The 26,090-nt window shown below is 47.3% G+C and overlaps 1 protein-coding gene across 2 annotated transcripts; it reads left to right on the top strand.

Annotated features, from left to right (window-relative positions):
- Window positions 1–3,793: 3,793 nt before the first annotated feature.
- STAM2 (signal transducing adaptor molecule 2) lies at window positions 3,794–24,566 on the top strand. Of its 2 annotated transcripts, none has more exons than XM_039698622.1 (14): window positions 3,794–3,871; window positions 9,453–9,537; window positions 12,139–12,214; window positions 12,702–12,797; window positions 15,472–15,618; window positions 16,444–16,513; window positions 16,859–17,045; window positions 17,734–17,828; window positions 18,222–18,301; window positions 18,465–18,552; window positions 18,947–19,001; window positions 19,861–20,014; window positions 20,966–21,123; window positions 22,282–24,566. In XM_039698622.1, the coding sequence occupies exons 1-14, from the start codon at window positions 3,832–3,834 to the stop codon at window positions 22,295–22,297; spliced, it is 1,347 nt and encodes a 448-aa protein (XP_039554556.1). In that variant the 5' UTR covers window positions 3,794–3,831; the 3' UTR covers window positions 22,298–24,566. The 2 variants fall into 2 exon arrangements, with proteins under 2 accessions (XP_039554556.1, XP_039554555.1); XM_039698621.1 differs by having other exon boundaries at window positions 3,832–3,871; window positions 21,839–24,566.
- Window positions 24,567–26,090: the final 1,524 nt, after the last annotated feature.

Below are 26,090 nucleotides of genomic sequence, written 5' to 3' on the forward strand. Positions count from 1 at the left end.
GGGAACAAATATTCCAGCAAACCACAAAGTAAACGAGAGGGCAGCTGGAGGAGTCCAGAGGATCCAGCCAGACACAAAACAAAGCTGGAAGCCTGGACAAGCCGCCACCAACTGGCTTCCAACAGCCACGTGTGGAAAAGCGCCGGAGATGTTTCCATGAGGAAATGAGCGGCTGAGCTGAGTGACACGGGCCAAGGAAGCTGAGCAGCAATGAATCACAGCTTTGGGCAGCGAGGGGATGCTCACTGAATGCATCAGGCTGCGTGTGCAGTGACAGGAGCTACGGACACAGCCCAGCCTTTCCACGCTCCCACCTTGGAGTGCTTCCCATGGGATCTTTGGGCATTTCTCTGTTTCATCCGTCCTGGGGCCGCGTGACTCCCACATGGAGAGAGCGGCGCAAAAACCAGGGAACAAATATTCCAGCAAACCACAAAGTAAACGAGAGGGCAGCTGGAGGAGTCCAGAGGATCCAGCCAGACACAAAACAAAGCTGGAAGCCTGGACAAGCCGCTTCTGTGCACCAGGAAAAAGCTCCCTGGGAGCTTCCCGAGGGTTTTCAAAGCACTTTGGGGAATATAAATTGTCCTTTCAAACAGCTGCTGCCGAGGCCAAGGCTGGAGATTAAATATTATGACAACATTTTGTAACAAAGAGACTGGGAAAGCTGAGTTGGCCCCTGGATGTGGGGCAGGGCAGGGAGGAGGGGGAGCAAAGGTTTCCTACAAACCTCCTGGATCCATCAGATGTGTGGACACCGTGCAGGCAGCTGGGCCTAATGGTGGTGGCACAGCTGGGACACGGGGACACAGACGGCTCAGGGAGAAAGAGATTCCCAGAGCCAGAGTCTGGAAATACAGCTTTGGGAACAGCTTGTTTCTGTATCATCTTGCTGTCCTCCCCTCCTGCTTCTTGCTTCTCCTCAAGGAATGGTTTGTTCCCCCACGGCTTGGGATAGCAGTGCCCTGATATTTTCTTTTCCCTTACGTGTTGTTGTTGTTGATGTTTCCATTTCCTGGGGGATTTTTCCTTTGGGAACTGTGCCGTGGCTTTGGCCGTGGTGTCACCCAGAGCAGGAGTTCTGTAGGTGCTTCTGGAAGTTCTCCACGACTGATTGGACCTGGCAGGCTCAGGCTCAGAGGAAGGCCCTTCCCAATCCTTCCTTTCCAGGTGGTCTTGGATGCATTGTCCCACCACATCCAGGTAAAAAATGGAGCAAAGCTCCACGGAGACGAGTGTCATTTGATTTGAGGTGACAAAACCTATGGAAATAGAGGAGCCATCCCTTCATTTCCACGCCCAGCTGCTGTGACTGTTGCACCACGTGGGATGTGTGGAGTTAATAAAAGCCCAAACTCTGGAGTTAATGTCTGGAATTACACCAGGATCCATTACAAATTCCCACTTCGGCCAGACAACATCAGTGCTTGGTGCCTTCCTGCACTAATGGGTTCATAATTCCTTTTTTAAGGCAATTAAACCAATTAACGCCGCTCTCGCTCTGATTCATTACATGAAATTAGAAGTTTCGGTGCAATTAGTGAATTCAGACCTCGCGAAAGACTCCGCATTTCGCCTTAAAAATCTGGCAGGAGGTGATTCCCAGCAGCCGCTTCGGGATGGCAAAGGGTGGCCAGGAATGTGAGGCAACTGTGCCCCCTGCAGACAGCCGGAATCCCTGGAAAACATCCCTGGAAACATCCCTGGGAAACGGGAGGGGAAGGGAACAGCCAGGCAGGGATCCGCTCACTGAACCTCCACCACCTCCTCAGCCACAGCCCATCCATCCGAATGCATTGGGCTTAAAGGTCTCCTCAATCCTGGTGATTTTATGGAATTTCAGAATAAAAAAATCTGGATAAAGAAGCTTTGATAACCCCAGGCCACCACAGCTGATTTAAAAACCAATGTTTTGAAGTACAACATGTTCAAAAGATATGAATTGTTATCATGACAAAAACGAACCGCTGAATTTTTGAAGGAAGATCAGTGTGTTCTTCAAATCAAATTTTAATTAATAACAATAATAATAATAATTTTGAATTATTCAAATGTATAATTAAATTTCTTTTAATTCCAAGATAAGAATTAAAATTCTGTATAAAAGATGTTAAAAATTACTGTTGTCACACGTGCAAGTGAAACTTTGGTGTCTCTGAGTCTTACACTTTGGTATTACAGCTGAGGAAAGGAATGTGGCCCCTGAAACTCGAGGTGAGTGCGCAGGGAAGTGTCCCTGAATCATACAGGAAGCTTTTAGGAATTCCACAACGATTCCTTCCAAGGTGCTGCCCTTCTCCCAGAATCCTGCCTGGGCCTGGCTTTGCCCCAATCCTTTGGGAACAGCTCAGAGCACGGCAGTGACTCAGGCTGGCTCCCAGCTGTGCCTGCTCCAAGGGCACTGCTGCAGCTGCAGCCCTGGCTCATCCCAGGTATTCCTCACAGGAACGGGCACCTGGAGCTCCTGCGGATCCCGTGGCAGGAGGATCCACTGCCAGGGGAAATCCTGAACGGGAATCCCGCATTCCCTGGATCCCCTGCACGGGAATCCTGCATTCCCTGATCCCCTGCACGGGAATCCTGCATTCCCTGGATCCCCTGCACGGGAATCCCGCATTCCCTGGATCCCCTGCACGGGAATCCCGCATTCCCTGGATCCCCTGCACGGGAAATCCTGAACGGGAATCCCGCATCCCCTGGATCCCCTGCACGGGAAAGCCTGAACGGGAATCCCGCATTCCCTGGATCCCCTGCACGGAAATCCTGAACGGGCAGTGACTCAGGCTGGCTCCCAGCTGTGCCTGCTCCAAGGGCACTGCTGCAGCTGCAGCCCTGGCTCATCCCAGGTATTCCTCACAGGAACGGGCACCTGGAGCTCCTGCGGATCCCGTGGCAGGAGGATCCACTGCCAGGGGAAATCCTGAACGGGAATCCTGCATTCCCTGGATCCACTACCAGGGAAATCCTGAACGGGAATCCTGCATTCCCTGGATCCCCTGCACGGGGAAATCCTGAACGGGAATCCCGCATTCCCTGGATCCCCTGCACGGGAATCCCGCATTCCCTGGATCCACTGCCAGGGGAAATCCTGAATGGGAATCCTGCATTCCCTGGATCCCCTGCACGGAAATCCTGAACGGGAATCCCGCATTCCCTGGATCCCCTGCACGGGAAATCCTTCCTCCTGAACGCTGTCAGCCTCACCTACAAGTGACATCACGGAAGGTGGCAAGCCCTGAGTCTTCCACCCAGGAGGAATTTCTTTTCCCGTACCTGCGGATCACTGGGAGCTCGCTGCTGCTCTGCCTCACCGGTTCCTTCTTGCTGATTCTAACTGGAACCTACAAAACATCAAAGAACATCCTTCCTGAAGAAAAGCTTTACGTATTCCACCTTTGACAACAATCAGGCCGGGCCCTGCCTCACAGCCCCCTTCTCTGGGAAAATTGTTCAGCATTTCCAACACTTCACTGTTTTTATTTGTTTTTTTAACTCCTACTCTTGAGACGTCAGGAAGAATCGCCCGCCCACCACCCCCTCAGCCACAGCTGCGCTCAGCCGCACTCCCCCTCACTCTGTGCCCTCACACAGCTTTAATTTCTGTTAATTAAAGCACAACCAGGGACGGCCCGAAGCGCGGCCCGACCCCTCAGCCACCGCCGCGACATGGCGGCGCATGACGTCACGGCGCCGTCGTGACGTCACGGGCGCCCGCAGCGCCACCGCCGGCTCCGCCCCTCCGAGGCCCCCGCGCCGCGGGGCTGCCCGAGCAGCGCCTGCCGCCGCCGTCGGGCGGAGCGGGCGGCGGCGGCCGCAGCTCCGCGGGCCGAGATGCCGCTCTTCGCCGCCAACCCCTTCGAGCAGGACGTGGGTGAGCGGCGGGGCCCCGCGCCGGCCTCCTGTCCCCTGCCTCCTCCTCTTCCTCGTGGTCTTTGTCCCGTTCCTCTCCCGGTTCCTCTGCCCGGGGGTCGCTGTGGGGCGCGGTCCCGTTGGGGTCTGGGGTGATCCCGAGCAGGATCGGGTGCTGAGGGCTCGCCTGAGGCGTGCGGCCGGCGCCGCTCCCGGTCACAGCGAGCCCGGCCGGGGCTCCGGGCTGGGAATGTCCGGGAAGCTGGGAAAGGCTCTGGGGGGAGCTGGTGCCGGCGGCTGGACACGGGCCCGGGGGTGCCAGGGGGGCAAGAGGCCGGTGAGTGTGCCAGCCCCGGTGTGACACAGCCCCGGGCAGTGCCCGACCCTGAGCTGGCACTGCTGGGCACCTCGGGGGGTGGGAACAGCTCTGAGTGACCCTGAGGGGCTGGGGAATCCCTGAGGGAGCTGGGAAGGGGCTGGGGATGGGCACAGCTGGCACTCCACGGGCTGGGAGGGTTTTCCACCCAAAATAATGCTGGGATTGCTCCCGTGCCTGTGCTGGGCTCAGGTCCCTGGCACATCCTGGCTGGGCTGAGGGCTCTAGCAGGGAAAGGATCCCTGGGTGCCTCTCTCCCTTCCCCTCAGCAGCATCAGGGAATGGTTTGTGTCCGTTTTGCTCTGGCTGCTGAAGTTTCCCAGCTTTTCCAGCGTGGCTGAGGTGTCTCTGTGCCCCCTGGCTTTGCAGGGAATTGTGGCTGCTGGAAGATCTGCTGCTGTTCCTCCTTGTATTGAGGATTCCATCCGGGGCACACGGTGGGGGCGTGGGGGTGGCTGTGCAGGGCCAGGAGCTGCACTGCACTGCATGGTCCTTGTGGATCTCCTCCAGCTCAGGATGTTCTGTGATTCAGTGGTTACAAAACCTGCCGGGCTCGGGGTGAAGACGGTGACTCAGTTGTTTTGTTGTGTGTCCTGCCCTGACTTGTGCTTCCCTAAACTCGTGCTCAGTGTCACTTCTCTGTTACACAACGCCCGTTCTGAATGGCAGCCCTGAAAAAAGCAGGGAGACAAGGGAGACACCGGGCTCAGCTTCCTTGTTGGGATCCTAGGAAAGAGAGGAATTCAGCATTCCTGGGATTTTTGGCCTGACCAGAATGGAAAAGATTGAGTGCTCTTGTTGCCACAGTCTCTGGTTTGTTTGCAGTATGAGTTGAGCTGGTTTCTTATTTTATTTATTGTTTTGCTTCTGATTTCAGTTCCCAGTTTGCTGTTTGACCATGCTCACGTTTCACGTGGCTCAAACTTGATGTATTTGTTCAGGTGGATTTTTTTTGAACTCTCCAGGATTCTTTAACAAACCTCAATGCCTCAAGGACTCCCAGGCTGCAGAGCTTCAAAACTGGGACTCTGTTTGCTTCCAGTTTCTTAAACTTTATTCTGAGTAATTTTTCTTTAATATTTTAATATTAATTAGTTATAATCGATTATTATCACTTATTAAAATGTAGCATGTACGACAGAATAGGAACTTGAATTATTGTGGCTCAATCTTAGAGTTCCTTGCCAGGAAAACGTTGTCATTAGAAGCTTTAAACAAATTAGTACTCTGTTCCAAATTAGACCATGGAAGATGTTAGATTATCACGTGTGGATGCTCTGGGGAGGTGCTGAGTTTGGAATTTGGGAGCCTTTTGTTGGCTGCAGCAGTGGGGCACATCCAGCTGCCTCTACTCTTTTTTGGAATGCTCCTTTTCCTACCCAACCCAGCCCTGAAGGGCTTCCATTTCCCTTAGGTTTTATTTCCTTTTTTATTTTGCTAGTATTTATTTTTCTGGTATTTATCTTTATTATTATTTTTTTCCCATTATTATTATTTTTTGCCAGAGCTGCCTTGGCTCCCGTGGCTCCAAGCCCCCCGAGCTGAGCAGAGCCTTGGAATGTGCCTGGACACAGCTGCACACCTCGGGATAACCCTCTGCAACCCAGGGGGAGTGGGGCTGCTTTGGCTGGGCAGGAACCTCCAAAAATTTGGAGCCTTGACATTTCCTGTGTGGCCCTGCTCAGAGCCCACGTGAGCTCCCTGTTCTCCCAGCTCTGTCCTTCCTCCTCCTCAGCCCTCACCCTGGAGCAGCATCCTTCCCTGGGATGTTTGTTTTCCTTGACTTTGTCCTCCTGGGCCAGAACTCAGCCTCCTCCTCCCTATCCTCCTGCTCCCAGCTGCTGAACTTTCTAGGAGAGTCTTTTCCAGGAGAATCTTTTCCATTCTGTTCCTTTTCCCTCCTAATCCAGCCCTAAAGGCCTTACATTTCCCTTATGTCTTATTCCCTTTTTTTTTCCCTGTAATTTATTTTTTCTCTTATTCTTCTGCTATTTTATCATTATTTGCATCATTGAAATTATTGACATTATTCCCATTATTAGCATTATGTATTTATTTAATGTTCCTTTCATTTCTCAGTCCATAATAATTATTTTCTTCAACGTTTAATCTAAAATCTTACAAATATTAACATTTGAAGAAAAGCTAATTAGGCTTTCTTTCCCTTGCTTGGGTGTTTCTTTTCTTCTTGGACTGCAGGGACAGTATTTTCCAGTCTTTGATCTGACTGCTTAAAATGCCTAAATTCTAAGCCTGCGTTTTTAAAACATTTCTTTTTCATTTTTTTGAGATTATTTTTGCTCTGCTCCCCTATCCTGCCTTGATTATTTTTTAATATACCACAACCTCACTGTTACTAGTTTTCTTTATATTGAGAAATAGATTTTATATAGTAAACACAAATTTATAATTTAATATTATTTATATATTATACATAAATTAAGAGTTGATCACTTTCATCTTGGTGTTTCCAGGCTCTGGAATATCAGCTGTTAATCCCTCTCAAATCTTTCCAATGCTTTTTTTTGGGGTTTTTTTGACAGACAAATGAAATTATTTCCTTTTCAGATTATTTGCCTCAATGAAACAAAACACTCACTTTTCAAACAAAAAACCCAGCATTTTGAAAAGGCCTTTCATTAAACTGGATTTATATAGCAAAATTTATTTTAATGACCTGTTTAAATACAATTTTTTGGGATGTAATAGAACCATGAGTAGGGATCATTACAGGTGGGGCTGCCTTGTGACTGCAGGTTCATCCTGGCTGTGATCTCTCATTAAATCCAAGCTGGAATTCTCTAATTAGCTTCTGCAAGGGAAGGGGTGTGGATTAAATCTCTGCCTTTCATCCACATCTTCCTGCTGTATCTGCTGGAAAGCAGCACTTTTATATTCCTTTTATATTCACTTTCCACTGTGAAAAGTTCTTCCATGCTTTATTTTTGTGCAGACAAGGGTTGATTTCACTTCATGGGCAAAGTGACCAAGAAAATTCTGGTTTTAGTGCCTGTTTTAGACAGTCACTAAAATATCAACAAGCACTGGTTTAGCTCAGAAACCTTCTGAGCTGGAAGTGCCCGAGCAGTGAGTTTTTAATGCTAAATCAGTGTTCATTTTCTGCTTCTTGCATAGAAAGTGACACAGGTGGAGAAACAATGTTGTATTTTAGTATATTTCTGGTTTTTTAACCCAGATTTACTTGGCAAGCCTGTCCCAAGGGAAGTCAGGGCTGAAATAACAAATTGTTTTGGAAGTTTGGAGGTCCTGAGGTGGAGCTGCCCCAGCCCAGGCTGAGGAGCTGGGCTTGGGAAAGGTGGGAACAGGGAGGCTTGGAGCTTTCCCACTCCTTGCCTGGTTCAGAGTGGGTTATTCCCTCATTTTTTGGTCTGATTTCAGTGTATTCCCCATCCCTTTTTGTGAAAAAAGAGAAAAGAAATAATGCAGTGGAGCTGGCTAGGGGACTGGAAAGGCTGGGAGAGCTGGGAATGCTCCCCTGGAGAAGGGAAGGCTCCAGGCAGAGCTCAGAGCCCCTGGCAGGGCCTGCAGGGGCTCCAGGAGAGCTGCAGAGGGACTGGGGACAAGGATGGAGGGACAGGAGCCAGGGAATGGCTCCCACTGCCAGAGGGCAGGGATGGGTGGGACATTGGGAACTGGGAATTCCTGGCTGGGCTGGGATTGCCAGAGCAGCTGGGGCTGCCCCTGGATCCCTGGCAGTGCCCAAAGCCAGGCTGGAACCCCGTGGGACAGGGAAGGTGTCCCTGCCATGGCTGGGACATGGATGGGCTGGGATTCAGGTGCCTCCCAGTGAGGGACTCCAGGACATTCAGGCTTTGGCTGGTGTGTGTCACAGGGATGATCCTGACAGTTTTCCCTCAGTGCAAAGCTCCTTTCCTGCTTTCCCTCAGCTCCTTTTCCCTTCCCTCAGTTTCCAGCTCTTTTCCTGGAAGGGCTGTGGCAGTGCCTTGGGGCAGAGCTCTCCAAGCATTTCTCCTTTTGGCAGTGGGAGCAGCAAACAATTCCCAGCCCCTTCCCAGCTGCTCCTGTGGGTGCTCTCCCCTCTCCTGGGCTGGCAGCATTCCCTGGAACCACGCAGCAGCTCTGGGAGCTCACCTAGGGAAAAGCCATTCCTTGCCCTTGGAATTCTTTATCAAAGCACCCCAAGCAGCACATTTTGCTTTTATCATTATTTCTGTAAAAGCCAGCTCAGGTCTAATGTTCCTTCATTAATTGGAGGGCTGCAGAGGACAAGTCATTCCATGTTTTTAAAGGTTACAGAGGTTCCCTCTGTGCTGAAAGAATCCTGGAAAATGCATCCTCCCACATCTGTTTCTGCTCTGTCTCAGCATCTGTGAGGGAGTTATCCTTCAGAATTGTTCCTGAATTTAGGGAGGGAGAACAGCAGCTGCTGCTCAGTTTGTCAGGCAGGGGGGGAAACTTCCAGATCCCTGAGAGTTTGGGAAGGACAGGCTGGGATCCCACAGCTGCCTCCAGGAGAGGGGGGTGCCGGGGAGGCACTTGGCTCCTGTGGGAATGTCCTGCCTCAGGGACAGGCCTGGGAGCTGGGAAGGGCTGAGCTTGTTTTGGGATGGGGATGGGGTGGGGTGAGGGATCACCGGGAGAAAAGGAGCTCAGGGGGACCTTGTGGCTCTGCACATTTTCTACACTATCCATGACTTTGTTGTTCATACCATAAAATATTGATGCACTTGAAAGAAAATGAAGCAATTCTGTCATTTTTGGGGTTAGTTTTGAAGAAGGTCGGTGGTTTCAAAATATTACTTACTTCCTTGAAGTAAATATTCCAGTTTGTGAGGATAAATTATGGCCAAAATTCTACATTTCCACTTTTTTACATCTGTAGGAAAAGGGATCTGGGGCATTGGTGGGTGCTGTGTTTGTGTTCCCTTTGTGGAAATCTTTCTGCTGAGCGACCAAAATGAAATTGAGTTTAGTTGGTTAAAACTTAATCTTGAAGCAGCAAATGCAATAAAATATTTAATTTGCTGTTTATTAACTTGAACTGCAGTATTTACATGGGATTGAAATAAACACCATTAGGCCTTATTAATTAATCTATGGAATGAGTGGGACAAGATGAGCTTTAAGTTCCCTTCCAACCCAAATCATTCCAGGAATCCATGAAATATTAATTAGGGATACATTCTATTGATAGAATCTGAATTGTAGAAATAAATCACTTAATAAATCTTCTTTTTCTTTCCAGAAAAAGCTACAAATGAATACAATACCAGTGAGGACTGGGGGCTCATCATGGATATTTGTGACAAGGTTGGAAGCACTCCCAATGGGTAAGCTGGGAATTCTGTGCTGCTGGGTGCCCAGAGAGCACAGCTCAACATGCCCACCCTCCCAAATCCATGGAGCTGCCTTGGAAATCCTTGGGAAGAAACATTCCAGGAGGATTTGGAGCAGAGCAGTTAGTGTGTGCAGAGCACATTCCAGGCTTTTCCTGGAGTTTTGCGCAGCACGCCCGAGTTATTCATGTTTAATGATCTGGCTTGGATGTGGGGAAGTGGCTGTGCCAGGAGGAGAGAGTGAAATCATTTCTGTGCAGAAAAACACCTGGCCAGGCCCTGGGGCTTCTTAGGATATTTGTCTGTGTTTGGTTGTTGGGAAAAATGGGAGAGAAAAGGGAAAAAATGGGGATCAGAGCACAAATTCCTTGGAATCAGTTCAGCCTGAGAGGAACATAAATGGAATTTCAGTGATTCTGCAGTGGCCAAAAATATTTGCTGAATTTTTGAGTGATAACATCTTTTACATTTGGAATTCATCCTCAATTAGTGCATCCTCAATTAGGCAGAATTCTTAAGTAATTCAGAATTTTTAGCAGTTCTGTTTACTATTAAAATTGGGGGGTTTTGGGTTGTTTTGGTTTGGTTTTAATTCATTACCTGCCACAAGGAATAACAGCAAATCTGTTCAGTCTGGGAATCTTTAGCCCTGAAAGAAAATAAAAAATCCTTTGAGTCCTTTATTAAAAATCAAATTTTTTAGTGCCACAAGACTTTTGTAGATTTAAATCTGGTTTTGGAGGAAGGGGTGTTGTAATTTTTTTTTAATTACATATGCAGAAATAGAAGTATATAAAATGCATAATTAAATCTAAATTCATATATTTGTATTCAAAATAAAATTCCAAATTCTGAGTTTTAAATGCCACTACTGCTGGACTATTTTAATTCAATTTTGTGTCATTTTCTTCCCTTCTGCCCTTGAAAATAATAAAGATTGTGGCCTACCCTAAATAAAAATACAACTTAAAATAACTGAGTTGCCTTTGTTGGATGGTTTGTACATGAAATGAGATGAAAATATTGGGACTAAAAGTGTATTTTTCTGGCACAGAGGCTTTTCTGTGCTTTGCTAATCCAGCAGCTCAAGTATCTGGCAGTGATGCTATTTTTTAAGTGCTGCATCAGCTTTTTTTTGTTAAGGATTTCATGTTTTTAAATGTTCCAAATATCAGTGTTAATGAAGCCTTTGATGTGCCTGAGCTCCTGCCAGCCATTAATGCTCATTTAAAGTGTGGAAACCCCTCAGCAGAAGCATTTAAAATGCTATTTATTATTCTCCACTCACCTCAGATTGTGCTGAAACAAATTATGAAAACCTTTGTGTCCTCAGGCTGTGGGCAAGGGGATCCAAGAGCTGGGAATTAACTCCACTAAAACACCCATTTATTGAAGCCTCTCTTTTCTGGGGACATTTCCTTCATTGTCTGGCCCAAACCATGCAACTGCTTCCCTTCCTGGCCTGGCAGCAGGTTTGGGGAATGGATGTGGAATGCCAGGGGAAAAAGGGAATTGCTGCCAATCCAACACCCAGCTGAGGACAGACAGGCTGGTCAGGGGCTGAATCTCTGCCCAGCCCTGAAGGCCTCAGGGTTGGTGACATTTTCATTCATTAGGCTCAGTTTGGTGACATTTGTGCTCAATAGGTTCAGGTTTGGGGACATTTTTGCTCAATAGGGTCTGGTTTGGTGACATTTTTGTTCATTAAGCTCAGTTTTAGTGGCATTTTTGTTCAGTAAGTTCAGCTTTGGTGACATTTTTGTACAATAATTTCAGCTTTGGTGATTTTTGCTTTGGTGACATTTGTGCTCAATAGGTTCTGGTTTGGGGACATTTTTGCACAATAAGTTCAGGTTTGGGGACATTTTTGCTCAATAGGGTCTGGTTTGGTGACATTTTTGTTCATTAAGCTCAGTTTTGGTGCCATTTTTGTTCAGCAGGCTCAGATTTGGTGACATTTTCATTCAATAGGCTCAGCTTTGGTGACATTTTTGTTCATTAAGCTCAGTTTTAGTGGCATTTTTGTTCAGTAAGTTCAGCTTTGGTGACATTTTTGTACAATAATTTCAGCTTTGGTGCCATTTTTGCTCAAAAGCTCAGTTTTAGTGGCATTTTTGTTCAGTAAGTTCAGCTTTGGTGACATTTTTGTACAATAATTTCAGCTTTGGTGATTTTTGTTCATGAACCTCAGCTTTGGTGCCATTTTTGCTCAAAAGCTCAGTTTTAGTGGCATTTTTGCTCAAAAAGCTCAGCTTTGGTGACATTTTTGTTCAGTAAGCTCAGCTTTGGTGACATTTTTGTTCAATAAGTTCAGCTTTGGTGATTTTTGTTCATTAACCTCAGCTTTGGTGCCATTTTTGCTCAAAAAGCTCAGCTTTGGTGACATTTTTGTTCAGTAGGCTCAGCTTTGGTGACATTTTTGTTCAATAAGTTCAGCTTTGGTGATTTTTGTTCATTAACCTCAGCTTTGGTGCCATTTTTGCTCAAAAAGCTCAGCTTTGGTGACATTTTTGTCATTTCTGGTGGGGGTTTGGGCTCATTCCTTGCACAGCTCCTGCCACTCCCATTTATCCTGAATTTCTTGCTCCTTTGCAGAGCCAAGGATTGCCTTAAAGCCATCATGAAGAGAATGAATCACAAAGTTCCCCACGTGGCTTTGCAAGCTCTCACAGTGAGTAAATTCCCAAATTCCCCCCAAAAACCACATGGAATGCAGCAATTAAATATTTACTAATCAATTCATTAATGTCTTGATTAACCTCAGTAAATCAGTGTCTGTGCTGGATTTACCTTTTATTTTGGATTATTTGCACTCTTTATTTGCACTTTTTTTTCCTTATTTTGGATTATTTACACTCTTTTAATTTGCACTTTTCCCCCTTATTTTGGATTATTTGAACTATTTTTTATTTGGAATTTTTCTTTTATTTTTGATTATTTGCACTCTTATTTTCACTTTTTAAAATTTTGGATTATTTGCCCCTTTTTACTCTGTTTTGGATTATTTGCACTTTTTTAAAATTTGCATTTTTGCCCTTATTTTGAATTACTTGCCTTTTTTTTATTTGCACTTTTTCTTATTTTGTATTATTTACACTCTTTTTTTTTATTTGCACTTTTTCCCTCCTGCATTTTCCCAATTGTCTTTCTGCTGTCAGCTTTTAGGAGCCTGTGTGTCAAACTGTGGGAAAATATTCCACTTGGAAGTGTGTTCCAGGGATTTTGCCACTGAAGCTCGAGCTATAATAAACAAGGTAATTGCTTTAGAACCTGCAATCCTGGGGGAAGACTATTTTGGTAAATTCCCCAAATTAATGTTGTAGTCAATGCACGTTTTCTAGTTTTGGTGCTGTGTTTTCACTGAAATTTGTGTCATTTTTACTCTGAAAAAATAATCTGTTAAAGAGCTGGCAGCTGATAATCCTTCACACTTTCACAAAATTACATGAGCAGTTTTAATTAAAATCTGTGTTCCTAAGCTCCATTAATTTGATCATGATCAGTGCAGCTTTTCTTGAGGAGATTTTTTATTAGGCTTGAAGGAAATTCCTGGGCTGAAGTGAAAGGGAAAATTATGAGGAAGTGAAATGCCATTTGTACTAGGAAAAGGATAAAGTTACAGACAATCCTTTTGAGAGATTCTGGGAATGTTGAATGAGAAAGTAACCAGGAAAAGGAGACTGAAATGGTTGGGGCCAAGCAGCTGCTGGGATCTCAATCTGCATGTGAGGAATGGAGTAAGCAGGAACAGCTTTTCCCTAATTACTGCTCCAATTGGAGACAAAACTGGTTAATGGGTTAAAAAGGAGTTTTCAGATCCCTGCAATCATCAGAGGCTGAGCAAAGCAATTAAGGAAAGTAATAAAAATTGCTGGGAAGCAAAATGAGTTCACAGCTCTTGTGTTTCTGGCTTTTGTGGAAAAATAGGTCTGCAAGTGCTGCCTGTGTTCCCATTAGCCAGGGTCCATCCTGGGGCTCACACTGACCTTCAGCTCCCAGGGAGGGCAGGACCCTGGGACCCCCCCAGGGAGGGGCAGGGATCCTGGGATCCCCCCCAGGGAGGGGCAGGAGCTCTGGGATCCCCCCCAGGGAGGGGCAGGGACCCTGGGGTCCCCCCCAGGGAGGGGCAGGAGCTCTGGGATCCCACCCAGGGAGGGACAGGGACCCTGGGATCCCCCCCAGGGAGGGGCAGGGACCCTGGGGTCCCCCCCAGGGAGGGGCAGGGACCCTGGGGTCCCACCCAGGGAGGGGCAGGAGCCCTGGGATCCTACCCCAGGGAAGGGCAGGAGCTCTGTGATCCCACCTAGGGAGGGGCAGGGATCCTGGGATCCCCCCCAGGGAGGGGCAGGAGCTCTGGGATCCCACCCCAGGGATGGGCAGGGATCCTGGGATCCCACCCCAGGGAGGGCAGGAGCCCTGGGGTCCCACCCAGGGAGGGGCAGGAGCTCTGGGATCCCCCCCAGGGATGGGCAGGGATCCTGGGATCCCCCCCAGGGAGGGGCAGGAGCTCTGGGATCCCACCCAGGGATGGGCAGGGATCCTGGGATCCCACCCAGGGACGGGCAGGAGCCCTGGGGTCCCCCCCAGGGAGGGGCAGGAGCCCTGGGATCCCACCCAGGGATGGGCAGGAGCTCTGTGATCCCACCCAGGGAGGGGCAGGAGCCCTGGGATCCCCCCCAGGGAGGGGCAGGAGCTCTGGGATCCCCCCCAGGAATGGGCAGGGATCCTGGGATCCCCCCCAGGGAGGGCAGGAGCTCTGGGATCCCCCCCAGGGAGGGGTTCTGGAGCACAGTTTCTTTGGTTTTGGGAAATTCTGACCCTTTACCCCAGCCCTGGCCCCCTTGCAGGAATATTGAATAAAATTGGGCTTTTCCCCTCTTCTCCGAGGGAAAATGAGTTCAGCCAAGTGTGACAAATGTCCTTGTGCTGCTCCTGAGCCCAGCAAGGGCAGCTTGGAGCCCAGACCTGGCAGTGCCCTCCCTGCTCAGCCTGTGCTGGGCTCACAGCCCTCAGTGGGATCTGGTTCCTTGGGGTGGGAATCTTGTCCCAGTGCCAGGATCTGGGGGAGCCACAGGAATTCCAGGCAGGGCATGAATTGATCTTGGTTTGCCCCCACTCCAAACAAATAATCTCCTTTTACCAGGCTGTCCCTGCAGCTCAGCTCCAGTTTGGGAATAGAAACTGTCCCTATGGATTGTCCCTATGGATAATTCCTCTTTGTGGGAGAAGCTGTTCAAGGAGACACAGACCAGGGTTTTGTGAGGGTCTCTCAGCTGGGACAAAGCTGTCCTGGCTTCTGAGGAGAAACTGCAGGGAAAGAAATCCAGAAAAGGTGGATTGGAGGGAAAGATTGCTTGGAGGAGTTCTTGTAGGGAAAGATTTTTTGGAGGATTTCTTGGAGGAGTTCTTGTAGGGGAGGATTTCTTGGAGGATTGCTTGGAGGAGTTCTTGTAGGGAAAGATTTTTTGGAGGATTTTTTGGAGGAGTTCTTGTAGGGAAAGATTTTTTGGAGGATTTCTTGGAGGAAAAGATTTCTTGGAGGAGTTCTTGGAGGGAAAGACAGTGGTTTATATCAGACCAGTTGATGTGGTTGAGAAGTGGAAAACAACACACTTGAGAAGGAATGAAGAGAAAATTGAGGTTAAATGGAGGGTGAGTAACACAGAGGCAGAAATTTGGGATAAGTGTGGTAGGCAGGCTGAATTTCTCCAGAACTAGTGCGCCAGGAGCTCATGTTCTCTGGAATACCAGATCAGGGTATAAAAGGTCAGATATTCTACACTCTGCTCCCCAAATCTTCCCAGTCTACACAATTATTAATAATTAAGCGTATTTATAGTAAAATGGGTTTGGTAATGATTTTGCTAACAGCTTCTTCTGTTTATTTTGAGGCTCAAACATCCCTTTTTATCCAATTTTGTCTTCCAGGCTCACCCAAAAGTGAGTGAGAAGCTGAAAACCCTCATGGTGGAGTGGTCAGAAGAATTCCAGAAAGACCCACAATGTAGTTTAATATCTGCAACCATCAAATCCCTGAAGGAAGAAGGGGTCACCTTCCCTGCAGCAGGGTCCCAGGTGAGAGCTGCTGGGGGACAGTGACGGGTCCCAAGCTCTGGTGTCCTTTCCCAAATCCCCTTTTCCTGTTTGTCCCAGGAGCTCTCCTGAGTTTGCAGTGGTTTATTTTTCACTTCTGGTGGTTTGTGGTGCCCAATGTGACAGCAGATAGGATGCCAGGTGTTTTTTCCTGACTTCTGTTATTGATACTTCTAAATATTTCCACATTATTCAGTCCTGAAAATTAAAATGACAATTTCTTTTACAATTCCCTCACACAAAATTTACTTCCCTCTATATGAAACAGAGTTTTTTTAACTTTTACAAATACTGTGAGTTTTTTAACTTACAATCCCTCCTTCCTCCACAAAGATGTTTTCACTTCTAAATCTGATCTATGTGTCAAACATATGGCAGCAACATGGAAGAGTTGAGCACTGGCACCCAATTCCAGTTCCTGGTGGGAATGAAAACTCCAGGAATGATTTCACTGTGCTGCTGGGGAGAATTGTAGGATTTAAGTCAGCAGCTCCCAACTGGAGCATCTTCTCTCTTGAAGGGAGGACAAAAGTGGAAAGAATCATTTCAATGAGTGGTCTCACTGTAATAAATATGACTAAAATAATTATGTCAATAAAATCAGTTATTTCAATTAAATCTCAGCATTTATTTTACTTTTTTCCCTGCTGAAAACAGAAACAAGCCTGAAGAGTGGTTTTTGTTTCTAGTAGATCACCTGGATTCCATAATCCACCTGATCAGGAACAAGTCAGTGCTAATTTTTAAAAATACCACGTTATGGAGATGTCATTGTCATTTGTCCCTGTGTTGTTCCCACCTTTGCAGGCTTCCTCCAGTGCTGCTAAGAATGGCTCCTCATCCAGTAAATCCAAAGAGGATGAGGATATAGCCAAAGGTGAGTTGCTGTCTCAGCCCTGGGTTGGACTCCAGAGGTTTGGTTAAAAAGCAGGGAAATTGGAATTTGGGCTCTTTCCTGCTGCACAGAACTGAAATCAATGCCACAGCGTGTTGGGAATGTGGCATTCCAGGTGTTCCCCTCATCCATGGGGATTTGGGGTAAGACACATTCCTCCCCACCCCACAGCATTTTAAATGTTATCTCCCAGTCCTACAGAAGCAGACACAGACCTTGTTTAAATAAAGCAATAAATCCTCTTTTGGTTAATTCAGCAAATCAAACTGCTTTGTCTCCAGGGCTGAACCCCTCAAACCTGTTCTCTTCTCTCTGCCCCTCCTGCAGCTATTGAATTGTCTTTGCAAGAGCAGAAGCAGCAGCAAATGGAGACCAAATCCTTGTACCCACCTGCAGAAATGGCACAAAACCCCCAGAGCCTGAGGAAGGTGCGAGCTCTGTATGACTTTGAAGCTGTCGAGGACAATGAGCTCACCTTTAAAAGTGGAGAAATTATTTTTGTTTTGGATGACAGGTACAATACACTCACGTGGAGCTGACTTTGTTCCACCACTCTTGTTTTCTCAGGGTAGCACATTTTTCCTCTGATGCTTTTTTCCCCCCCACAGAAATGTAATTGTCACTCTGCCCTCCCTCACATCCCATTCTCTTCCTCTTGTCTTTCCAAATTCCTAGTTTCTGGCTTCAAATCTTTTTTAGTACAGGGAGAACCTTGAGTATTTGATCCAATTTGTAGTTTTGAAGATAAATCTGAGTTGGTTGTCTGACATAAGAAAATGCACTGGCATCACATTCCATCTGCTTCCAGCAGCTGTTAAACCTCTGGCTAGCAAGAATCAGATTTGCCAAGAATAAAACTGATTAAAAATAGCTAAAATAATGATTGTTGCTAACACCTCTAGGGATATATGCAGCTTTAAGGGCTGGCAAGTAATCAATATAAAGATTTGATGGATTGTGTTCAATTTTCAGTGATCCCCTGACTCCTCTTCCTCCCTTCCCTCCCCTGTGCCTCAGCTCCTGTTTGGCTTTGTGCTAATCCTTGCAAGTTTTCTTTTAGATATCACGGGGGTTTGGTAAAAAAACAACTAAGTATGTCTGTGTACCTCAGGTTTTCAGTAAAAACCCCAAATGTGTCTTTGTCCCAAATGTGTCCCTGTCTCTTCCTCCCTGAGCTCTGTAACCCTTCTTTATTTCCCCAGTGATGCCAACTGGTGGAAGGGGGAGAACCACAGAGGAGTGGGGCTGTTCCCATCCAATTTCGTCACCTCTGACTTGTCTGTGGAGCCCGAGGCAGGTGAGTTACCTGCTGCAGTGATGGATGGATCATTTCACAAAGGCAGCTTTGTGCTGCAATCCTAATTAGCCCAGCAGCAAAATAATTTCCTCTACCAGCCCCAGGAAAGAATTGAGAGACATCCTGCCCTTGTTTCAAACAATCAAGCACAGATCACTCCATAACTCCCTTTAATTTCTGCCTCTTTCTCTTTTAAGTTATTACCATTTTCTGTGACAGAAATTTGGTTTGATTCACCATAATTCCTTGTCAGCAACATATTTACAAATCCAGCAAATTGCCATTTCAAATGTCACAGTGTCTTTTCACACAGAAAAATAACAAGGAGCAAATGTTTGTTTGAAGTTATCACAGCAACAGAGGGAAAAGAAACTCATCTCTATTCTTCCACAGCTGTGGATAAAATCTCTGTTCCTGAGGACAATGCAGAAGAAATTAAGAAAGCAGAACCTGAGCCAGTTTATATTGATGAGGTATGAAGCCACTTTAAAGTAAAATATTGCTGGGCTTTTACATTCTTTCGGTGCTGAATGTTGGCAGATGATTCTTTGTCTGTAAAGAACTTTTGTTTGAATATTAAACCAATCTTGGCATGGCTGAGAAATCAGAGTTCTTCATCTTGGCTTCCCCTTTCAGGACAAGATGGATAAAACACTGCAGGTACTTCAGAGCATAGATCCCACGGATTTAAAGCTTGATTCTCCAGATCTTCTCAACTCAGAAGGTACTTGCAGCACTAAATGAGCTCTTTTTTATGACTTCTTCTCACAATTACCTTTTGTGGATTGAGCTGGGAGTTCTTTGTGTTTATTTTAAGCTTAGGGGAGCTGTGCTCTGTACTAACAGTGCTGGAGAACACTTATTTCACCGTGGGAGTGTGGGGCTCTGGGGATAATTTGAATTTTTTTAATAGTTCCAAGCCAGCTCCACGTTTAGCAGAGTCATTTGCATAACTCCCAGCTCTGTAAAATGCCTGAGCTTTGCAAGATCCATCTACCAATCCCAACCCTGAAATAAATAAGAAATTAATTTTACTGTAGTTGGATACAATATTTTTGGCTGCATTTAAACATTTAATTGTGCAAGACATCAACTGCCTCAACACTTTGTCTTCACAGATATCTGCCAGCAGATGGGTCCAATGATAGATGAAAAACTAGAAGAGATAGATAGGTGAGCACAATTTATTCACTGATTTCCTTCAGACTGGGCAGGTTTAATGATGTTTTTTTGGGTACTTTGATCTCCTAAGCTAGAAAACCTTGCAAGAAAAATTTAACAACATTACCTTTATTTTTTAATGCTGATATACCAAGTTCTGAGTGTGTGCACTGAGATTTGGTTGCTGCTCTCCCAAAATTCCCTGCGCAGGTCATGGATGCTTTTTTTTGGCATTTTGTGACTTTTCCAGCCTGTCCAGAGGTTGGAATTCTCAGTCTGCTGGTGAATATTCCATGTTTTCCTCACCTCTCCCTCCTCAGGTTTGGCTGCCTGAAGGAGCTGATCAGGAAAATGGAGAGGGACTGGGGACAAGGATGGAGGGGCAGGAGCCAGGGAATGGCTCCCAGTGCCAGAGGGCAGGGATGGGTGGGACATTGGGAACTGGGAATTCCTGGCTGGGCTGGGATTGCCAGAGCAGCTGGGGCTGCCCTGGATCCCTGGAGTGTCCCAGGCCAGGCTGGAATCCCCTGGGACAGTGGGAGGTGCCCATGGCAGAAGGTTGGAATGAAATCTTGTAAGGTGCCTTCCATCCCAAACCATTGCATGATTCTGTGACTCCTGGGGATGTTTGAGGGTGAAAAGAGCAGGGAATTCCACCTGGGAATTGCTGGTTTGGTGCCAGCAGTGCTTGTGCAGCCCTTGGATTTTCCTTCCAGTCACACAACAGCAACTTTTCAATATTAATGGGTTTAAAATGACCTTTTACCTTTCAGGGGCTTATTTTTCCTGCATATTTCATGCAGCACTGATCTTTCCTCCCCATCTGAGGTGTCCCAGCAGCTCAGTGCCCTCTCCATTTGTTTTGGAACAGGAAACATTCCGAGCTATCCGAGCTGAACGTGAAGGTTCTGGAAGCTCTGGAGCTCTACAACAAACTGATGAATGAGAGCCCCATGTACTCAGCCTACTCCAAACTCCAGCACCCTGCACAATTCCCACCCACTTCCTCTGGAGTCTCTGTGCAGGTCAGTATCCCTGGGGTCTGGAAGTTCCCTGGGATCTGGAATTTCCCTGCTACTTATCCCTGGTTTAAAAAAATCACAGCGAAATCCAAAGGGAGCCCACGAGCAATCTGACACTGCCTGTGCAAGAAATTGGGATTTATGCACTAGAACAGAAGGTTTTGCTTGGCCACTGTTGAAAATTCCAAAAGATCCCTTCCATAATTCATTTCTTGCAGTTGGGATTGGGTGTTGCAGCAGCCTGGTGGATATTCTTGCTGTGAGTCATGTCAATCTCCAAGTAAAATGTTCCCTTCTTATCTAATAGTGGGGATGGGAGGGAACTGGAATATCAGTGTATTAATCCCAAGTGTATTTTTTGCTAAATATAGAAACACTCTGCTTTTAGCTCCTTTTGCCCTTAGAAAAATGAACATTTTGTATCAGTTCTAAACATCTTGTATTTGTGCTCCAAACTGTTTTACACTGTCCCTAATGATGGCTTAAGGAATAAACATGGAGGGGAAGGAGAGAATTTCAAAAAGCACAGAATGAGGGTTTTTACTTGAAGTGAATTTTACTTTCATGTTAATTGTTCAGTGGGAAAAGAATAGTTGCCATAGCAACCGCTAGATCTGAAAATATGTCAGTTAAAAGTAATTCCGTGTCCTTAACTCCAGTAACGATGGAAAACTCATTATATTTGGAGGTTACAAAGTAATTTAAGCCAAAAGGCAACTGGAGTTTGCTGTTTCCTGGTGCCTAGAAATGCAGGATAATGCTGGCCTTTATTTGGGACAAACCTGTTTATCCCAAATCCAACCCCCACCAGCAGCTCCAGCCCGTGCCACCTGAATTTGGAGGGAATATTGCATTATTTAAACCAGAACTGGCAGAAACTGCAGGTTTTGCTTCCAGCTGTAGAATATTCTGGTGGGTTCACTCCAACTCTCCTGGCTTTGATTTGATTTGCAGTCGTATCCTGTGCAGCCTCCCAGTGGGAATTACATGATGCAGGCGGTGTCCATGTCCCCAGGGTACAGCCTGCCCCCGGAGCAGGTGGGCCAGGTGAGGTCCCTGCCCCAGAGCATCAACTCTGCAGCCACTCAGCCACCTCCAGCTGCTTACCTAAGGTATGGATCCAGCAAGTGCTTCTTCCTGGGGGGGGATTTTGCCACTTTGCACGTTCTCGTGGCATTTACATTCAGTGACACGTCGTTTTTGAGAGGAAAATACCAATTTTACTAAACCAGGGAGCAATGAGAGCATTGTTCTGGGTAAAACTGATCCTGCATGAGGAGATTTCCAAGGAAGGTTTTAAGAGAGGAAGGTGGAAAAGGAACCTCTGACCTCTGCTTTAAGCACCCTGTACCAAAGATTGAAAATTAAATAGTAGGAGTAAGTTAAAGAGTAAGTTAAAAAGAAAGAGTAAGTTAAAAAGCAGGAGTAAGTTTAAGAGTAAACGTTAGGTAGTAGAATTATTGAGCTGCTGGAAGAACTTTGAGGGTGAAAACACTTTTCCTGCAAAAACCATAAAAAACAGCCACATTAGAGGCATGAAAAGTATGGAATTCCTGGGAAACTCTGTTTATAAACATGGAGGAGTAACAGGAGGGAAAGTGCAAGGCCAGAGCTGATTTAAATTGCGAGTGTGCGTGTAAAAAACGTTATTTCTGCAGCCGGCACAGCATGAAACTCCTTCCAAAATGACCGATTTGGTGGCATGTCCATATTTTGGAGGCTGGCAGCTTGGTGGCATGTCCATATTTTGGAGGCTGGCAGCTTGTTTGGGGGTGCCGTGGTGGGTGAGCCGGCCCTGTGAGCGTGGTTGGTGTTGTGTCCCCGCAGCCCTGGCCCCGACCCCGCGCTGCCGCAGCCCTTCCCGAGCGTCCCCGGTGTCACCGGCACCGCCGCCTTCCCCCAGCACCAGATGGGCGTGGCCGTGGACGTGGCAGCATTCCAGAGCAACCAAGGACCAGGTTATCCCGTGGCGCTTCCTGCTCATTCCCTGCTCCAGCAGCAGCCAAATTTCCATCAGCAGCCTCTGCTGTGAAGAGCCGGGACGGAGGAGTTCCGCGCCGGCGCTCTTTGGGAGTCCCTGCCTTGGATATCAAAGTCCAGCTTCCTCTCAAATAACCCAACTCGCTGCGTTAGGGTGGTGCAGAGTAAAAATAGGCACCAGCTCTGATGGTTATTTGCATTTTTGCATCCTGAACTAGATTAGGGGATGGTTTAAAATAATTCCCCATTCCTCCGAGTCCCTTTTTTTTTCTCTTTCCCTGCGCTTTCAGGAAATGCCACTTGTGAATCTTTGAAAGATTGTCCCAAAATAATTCTCTTTTCAATGTGTTTCTGGAAGCTTGAGGATGCTGAGATGCTGTTGCTTTGCCTCTTCTGGTGTCTTCTGTAATCCTTCTGTCCCAGTGGCTTTAGGGAACCTCTGCACTTTGGAGTCCCCTTCCTGAAGGACGTGCCGCACAACCCGAGGGGTCCCTGGCTCCAGCTGGAAGAGGAAGCTCTGCCACTCAGGACCGCATCCCTGTGGAAATAGGAGGAAAAGAGGGGTTTAACAGTGCTGCCTCTGTGTTTTGGAAAACACAGAGAATTGCTGTGTTTTTTCTTGAGGAAAACAAGTTTTCCTCCAATTCCCCGGTGGCTTGGCAGAGGTGGCGCTGCCAGCACGAGGCTCCTTGGGAAGAGCAGGCAGGGCATGCTCCAGGTGGATCCAAGGTGCTGAGCCAGGCACTCACAGCATCTCTCTGCAGTTTTCCTTTGTGGCTGGATGTAGAAATGAAGGAGATTGGAATTCCTTGTGGGAAAGGAGGGGCTGGAGGACGCTTGAAGCTGCTGCAGCCTCTGAGGATCTGTTCCCTTTGCAGGGGGAGCTGAGTGGAACAGGAACTGTCCTGATGGGACATGGGGCTTCTGCCTCTCTTGGATTTCCCTCCTCTGCCACTGTGCCCATGTCTAAAGCAGCCCTGAGCCCAGAGGAGCTCCTGCACCCCTGGGAAAGGGGGATTTGAGGGTGGGATTTGGCTCCTGTGCACAGGAAATCCTGAGCCTTTCCCTGGAGGAGGGATGGCCTTGGAGCTGGCCACGAGTGGTAGCTGGGGAGAAAAGAAATCCAAGAGTTTCTTCCCTGATGCACTTTTTAAAGGGTGGGCTTTGTCCAAGGGAGCAGATGAGCTGGATTATCCTTTGGGAATGTGGGATTTCTTTCTCTTGTTTCAGCTGCTGAAAAAAAAAATCACTTCATCCTCTATTTACCTGCTCACTGGAGCATGGTCACATTTATCCTGCTTTTAACCACCTCTGCTGAGTGATAATCCTTGGTTTGGGAAAATAATGAAAGCAAATTACTGATGAAAACATCTCCATTAAATGCAGGAAGCTCCCAGATGTCTAAATAAGCATTTTTGATGTATAAACTTCATCCCAGATTGGAACTCCCAGGCTGCTGAGTGACAAAACCCATCCTTCACTCAGCACCTCCTCCACTTATTTTCCCTTTTATTTAATTATTTGCTATCTTGACCTTATATTTACAGCCTCATGCTCATGCAAAAAGTGCTCTTTAAATGACTTTTTATTTAAATGTGTGCAATTGGAAGGAGGATTTTGTCCTTCCTTTGGAAATGACTTTAATTTGTCTTGATCCTTCCCCTGGAAGTAGCTCAGTACAAATAACACACGTGGCAATACTGAAGTGTTTTGATTACTTGTTCCTTGTGTCTTTTGAGGAAATGAATTTTATTTCAATGCTGCTGTTCCAAATTCTTATTGTTTGGAGCTTTTATTTGTCAGAGTTTACTTTGTTCCAAGTTGGTTTGGGGTAAAACTAAACCTTGCTCTTATTGCTATAAATTCTCCATGTTTGTTGGGAAATTTAAATTGGTGTTTTTTTGGATTCTGAGCTTTGGGCCAAGAGAAATCTTCAATTGAGCCAGCCAGATGTGATTTGATGATGTTAATTGTTAGGTATAAATAATGTACATACTCATTTGTCTGAGATTTTCTACTCATCTCCACACATGCCTGAACTTTTTTATAAAAGCAGGATTTGTCCTTCTGTCACCTCTTCTACTCCTAACTCTGTGATATGCAACTTGTAGATAGTGTAAAATAATTTAATTATTATTAAACCAGTGTATTTAGAGGGGGTTGGTGTTTCTCTTCATACTTCTAGACATGATCATATTTATTTTTGAGGCCTGATTGTAACTGAACATGCTGCCAAAGGATTTCTCTAACTCCAGATTTCTACCTTAGGTTTCTACCTGCTGTTTTCTATCAGGAATTCAGGGTGGAGAACTCCTGCTTTTTCATACAAACCCTTAACATAGGAACCCGGGCGACTTTCTAATGAGACTTCCCACGTGGTATCTTTGTTTCTTGGGTGTTAAATGTCACTGTGAGATCCATTTCCTTTGGTGTGAGCTGGGGACCTGTTGTGTCTGTTCAGTTTGTCCCCCCAGAGTGCTCTGAGGGCTTGTGCTCTGTCACCTGATGTCAGCCACGCTTTGTCTCTCCAATTGGCTCCAGAAATAATGTTAAAAATCAGATTACTGAAACCTTCCACGTGCTGTTGTGTGTTCTTTGTGCTGCAGGGTTTGGTGGGCATGGCCCTGGGCTGGTGGCACTCTATCCCTCCACGCTGTGGCCTCTCTCAGGGATTATTTCCTGAGATGAAGATGATTTTCTTCCCTTGTTTTTATCTGTGTATCTTTTCTGAGAGCTCCCAGCCACTGCCCCTGCTTGCACTGAGAGCTGCCTGTGGGATGAGCAGCGTTTGTTCACAAACACACCCAGGAGAATTCCCTGCTCAGGAGGCAAGAGCTGAGTCCTGTGATCGTGCCTGAGAATTCTGGCTCATCCCAAAAAGTCAGGGTCAATCCCCGGGCTTCAATCCTGCTGCTGAAGCTGTGCCTGGACACCAAAAACGCCTGCAAAGAGCCCCAAAAGTTGTCATTTACACATCAATCGCTGGTTTTCCTATTTTTTTTACAGCCCTTTGGAGCTTCTGACCCCAGTGGGTTGATTTGGGGTCACTTCATGCTGGAAGTTAATCTTTAAAAAGCTAAATAATATATACTGAATTATTGGGAAATGCTGGCTTGCTTTTCCTTCTGTATCCCAGCCTGATCCATGGGGTCTCTGGAGAGAATCTTTCCCTGGCAAATCAGCCACCCCACAGTTAATGTTTCAACAGCAATGCCTTCCTGTGACCAATTCAGTGAGAAACTGAATGTAAAAATAATCCAGTTTAGAGTGCAGCCTTGGTGCCCCACATTCACCTCGGGCAGAGCCACCAGGCTGCTCCTTCCAGCCGAGGAGCTGAGGGCTGTGGTGTCTGGAGGAAGGCAGCACGCTGGCTGAGCTCAGAGCGGGCCGGTGTGAGCGAGGATGTGCACATGGCTCCTCCTGCTCATCCCGGTGCGAGGTGTGGTGAGCCTGGAGGTGAGACCCGGCCCTGGGAAACAGCACATCCAGGTCCTGCTTCCACATCTTCAGGTTTTATTCCAGCTCATCGTCTCCTGATTTAGCTTGTTTTCCTCCGTGCCCTGGCCATGGAGCTCTCTCCGGACTGGGAGTCGGTGCTGATGGGTGTGGGAAGGGCTGGGCAGACCCTGGGGCTCAGAGGGCGCTGCTTGCCCAGGGCATCCCCCAAGGAAGGGACCTTAAATCGCACCCAGTGCCACCCCTGCCGTGCCAGGGACACTCCCAGTGTCCCAGGCTGCTCCAAGCCCTGTGCAGCCTGGCCTTGGACATTCCAGGGATCCGGGGGCAGCCAATTCCCAATGTCCCACCCATCCCTGCCCTCTGGGAGCATTGGGAGCCATTCCCTGGCTCCTGTCCCTCCATCCTTGTCCCCAGTCCCTCTGCAGCTCTCCTGGAGCCCCTTCAGGCCCTGGAAGGGCTCTGAGCTCTCCCTGGCCCCTTCCCCTCTCCAGGTGAGCATTCCCAGCTCTCTCCCAGCGCGCAGCGGGGCTCCGGGCTCGCTCCCGGGCCGGAACCGGGCCGGGGCCGGGCTCCGGTTCTTGTGCCGTCCCAGCCCCGCCCCGGGGCCGCCCCCCGCCCGCCGCCCCCTCCCCAGCGCGCT

This window comes from Passer montanus, unplaced genomic scaffold, assembly GCF_014805655.1.
Source record: "Passer montanus isolate IOZ18808 unplaced genomic scaffold, ASM1480565v1 scaffold128, whole genome shotgun sequence".
NCBI lineage: Eukaryota > Metazoa > Chordata > Aves > Passeriformes > Passeridae > Passer > Passer montanus.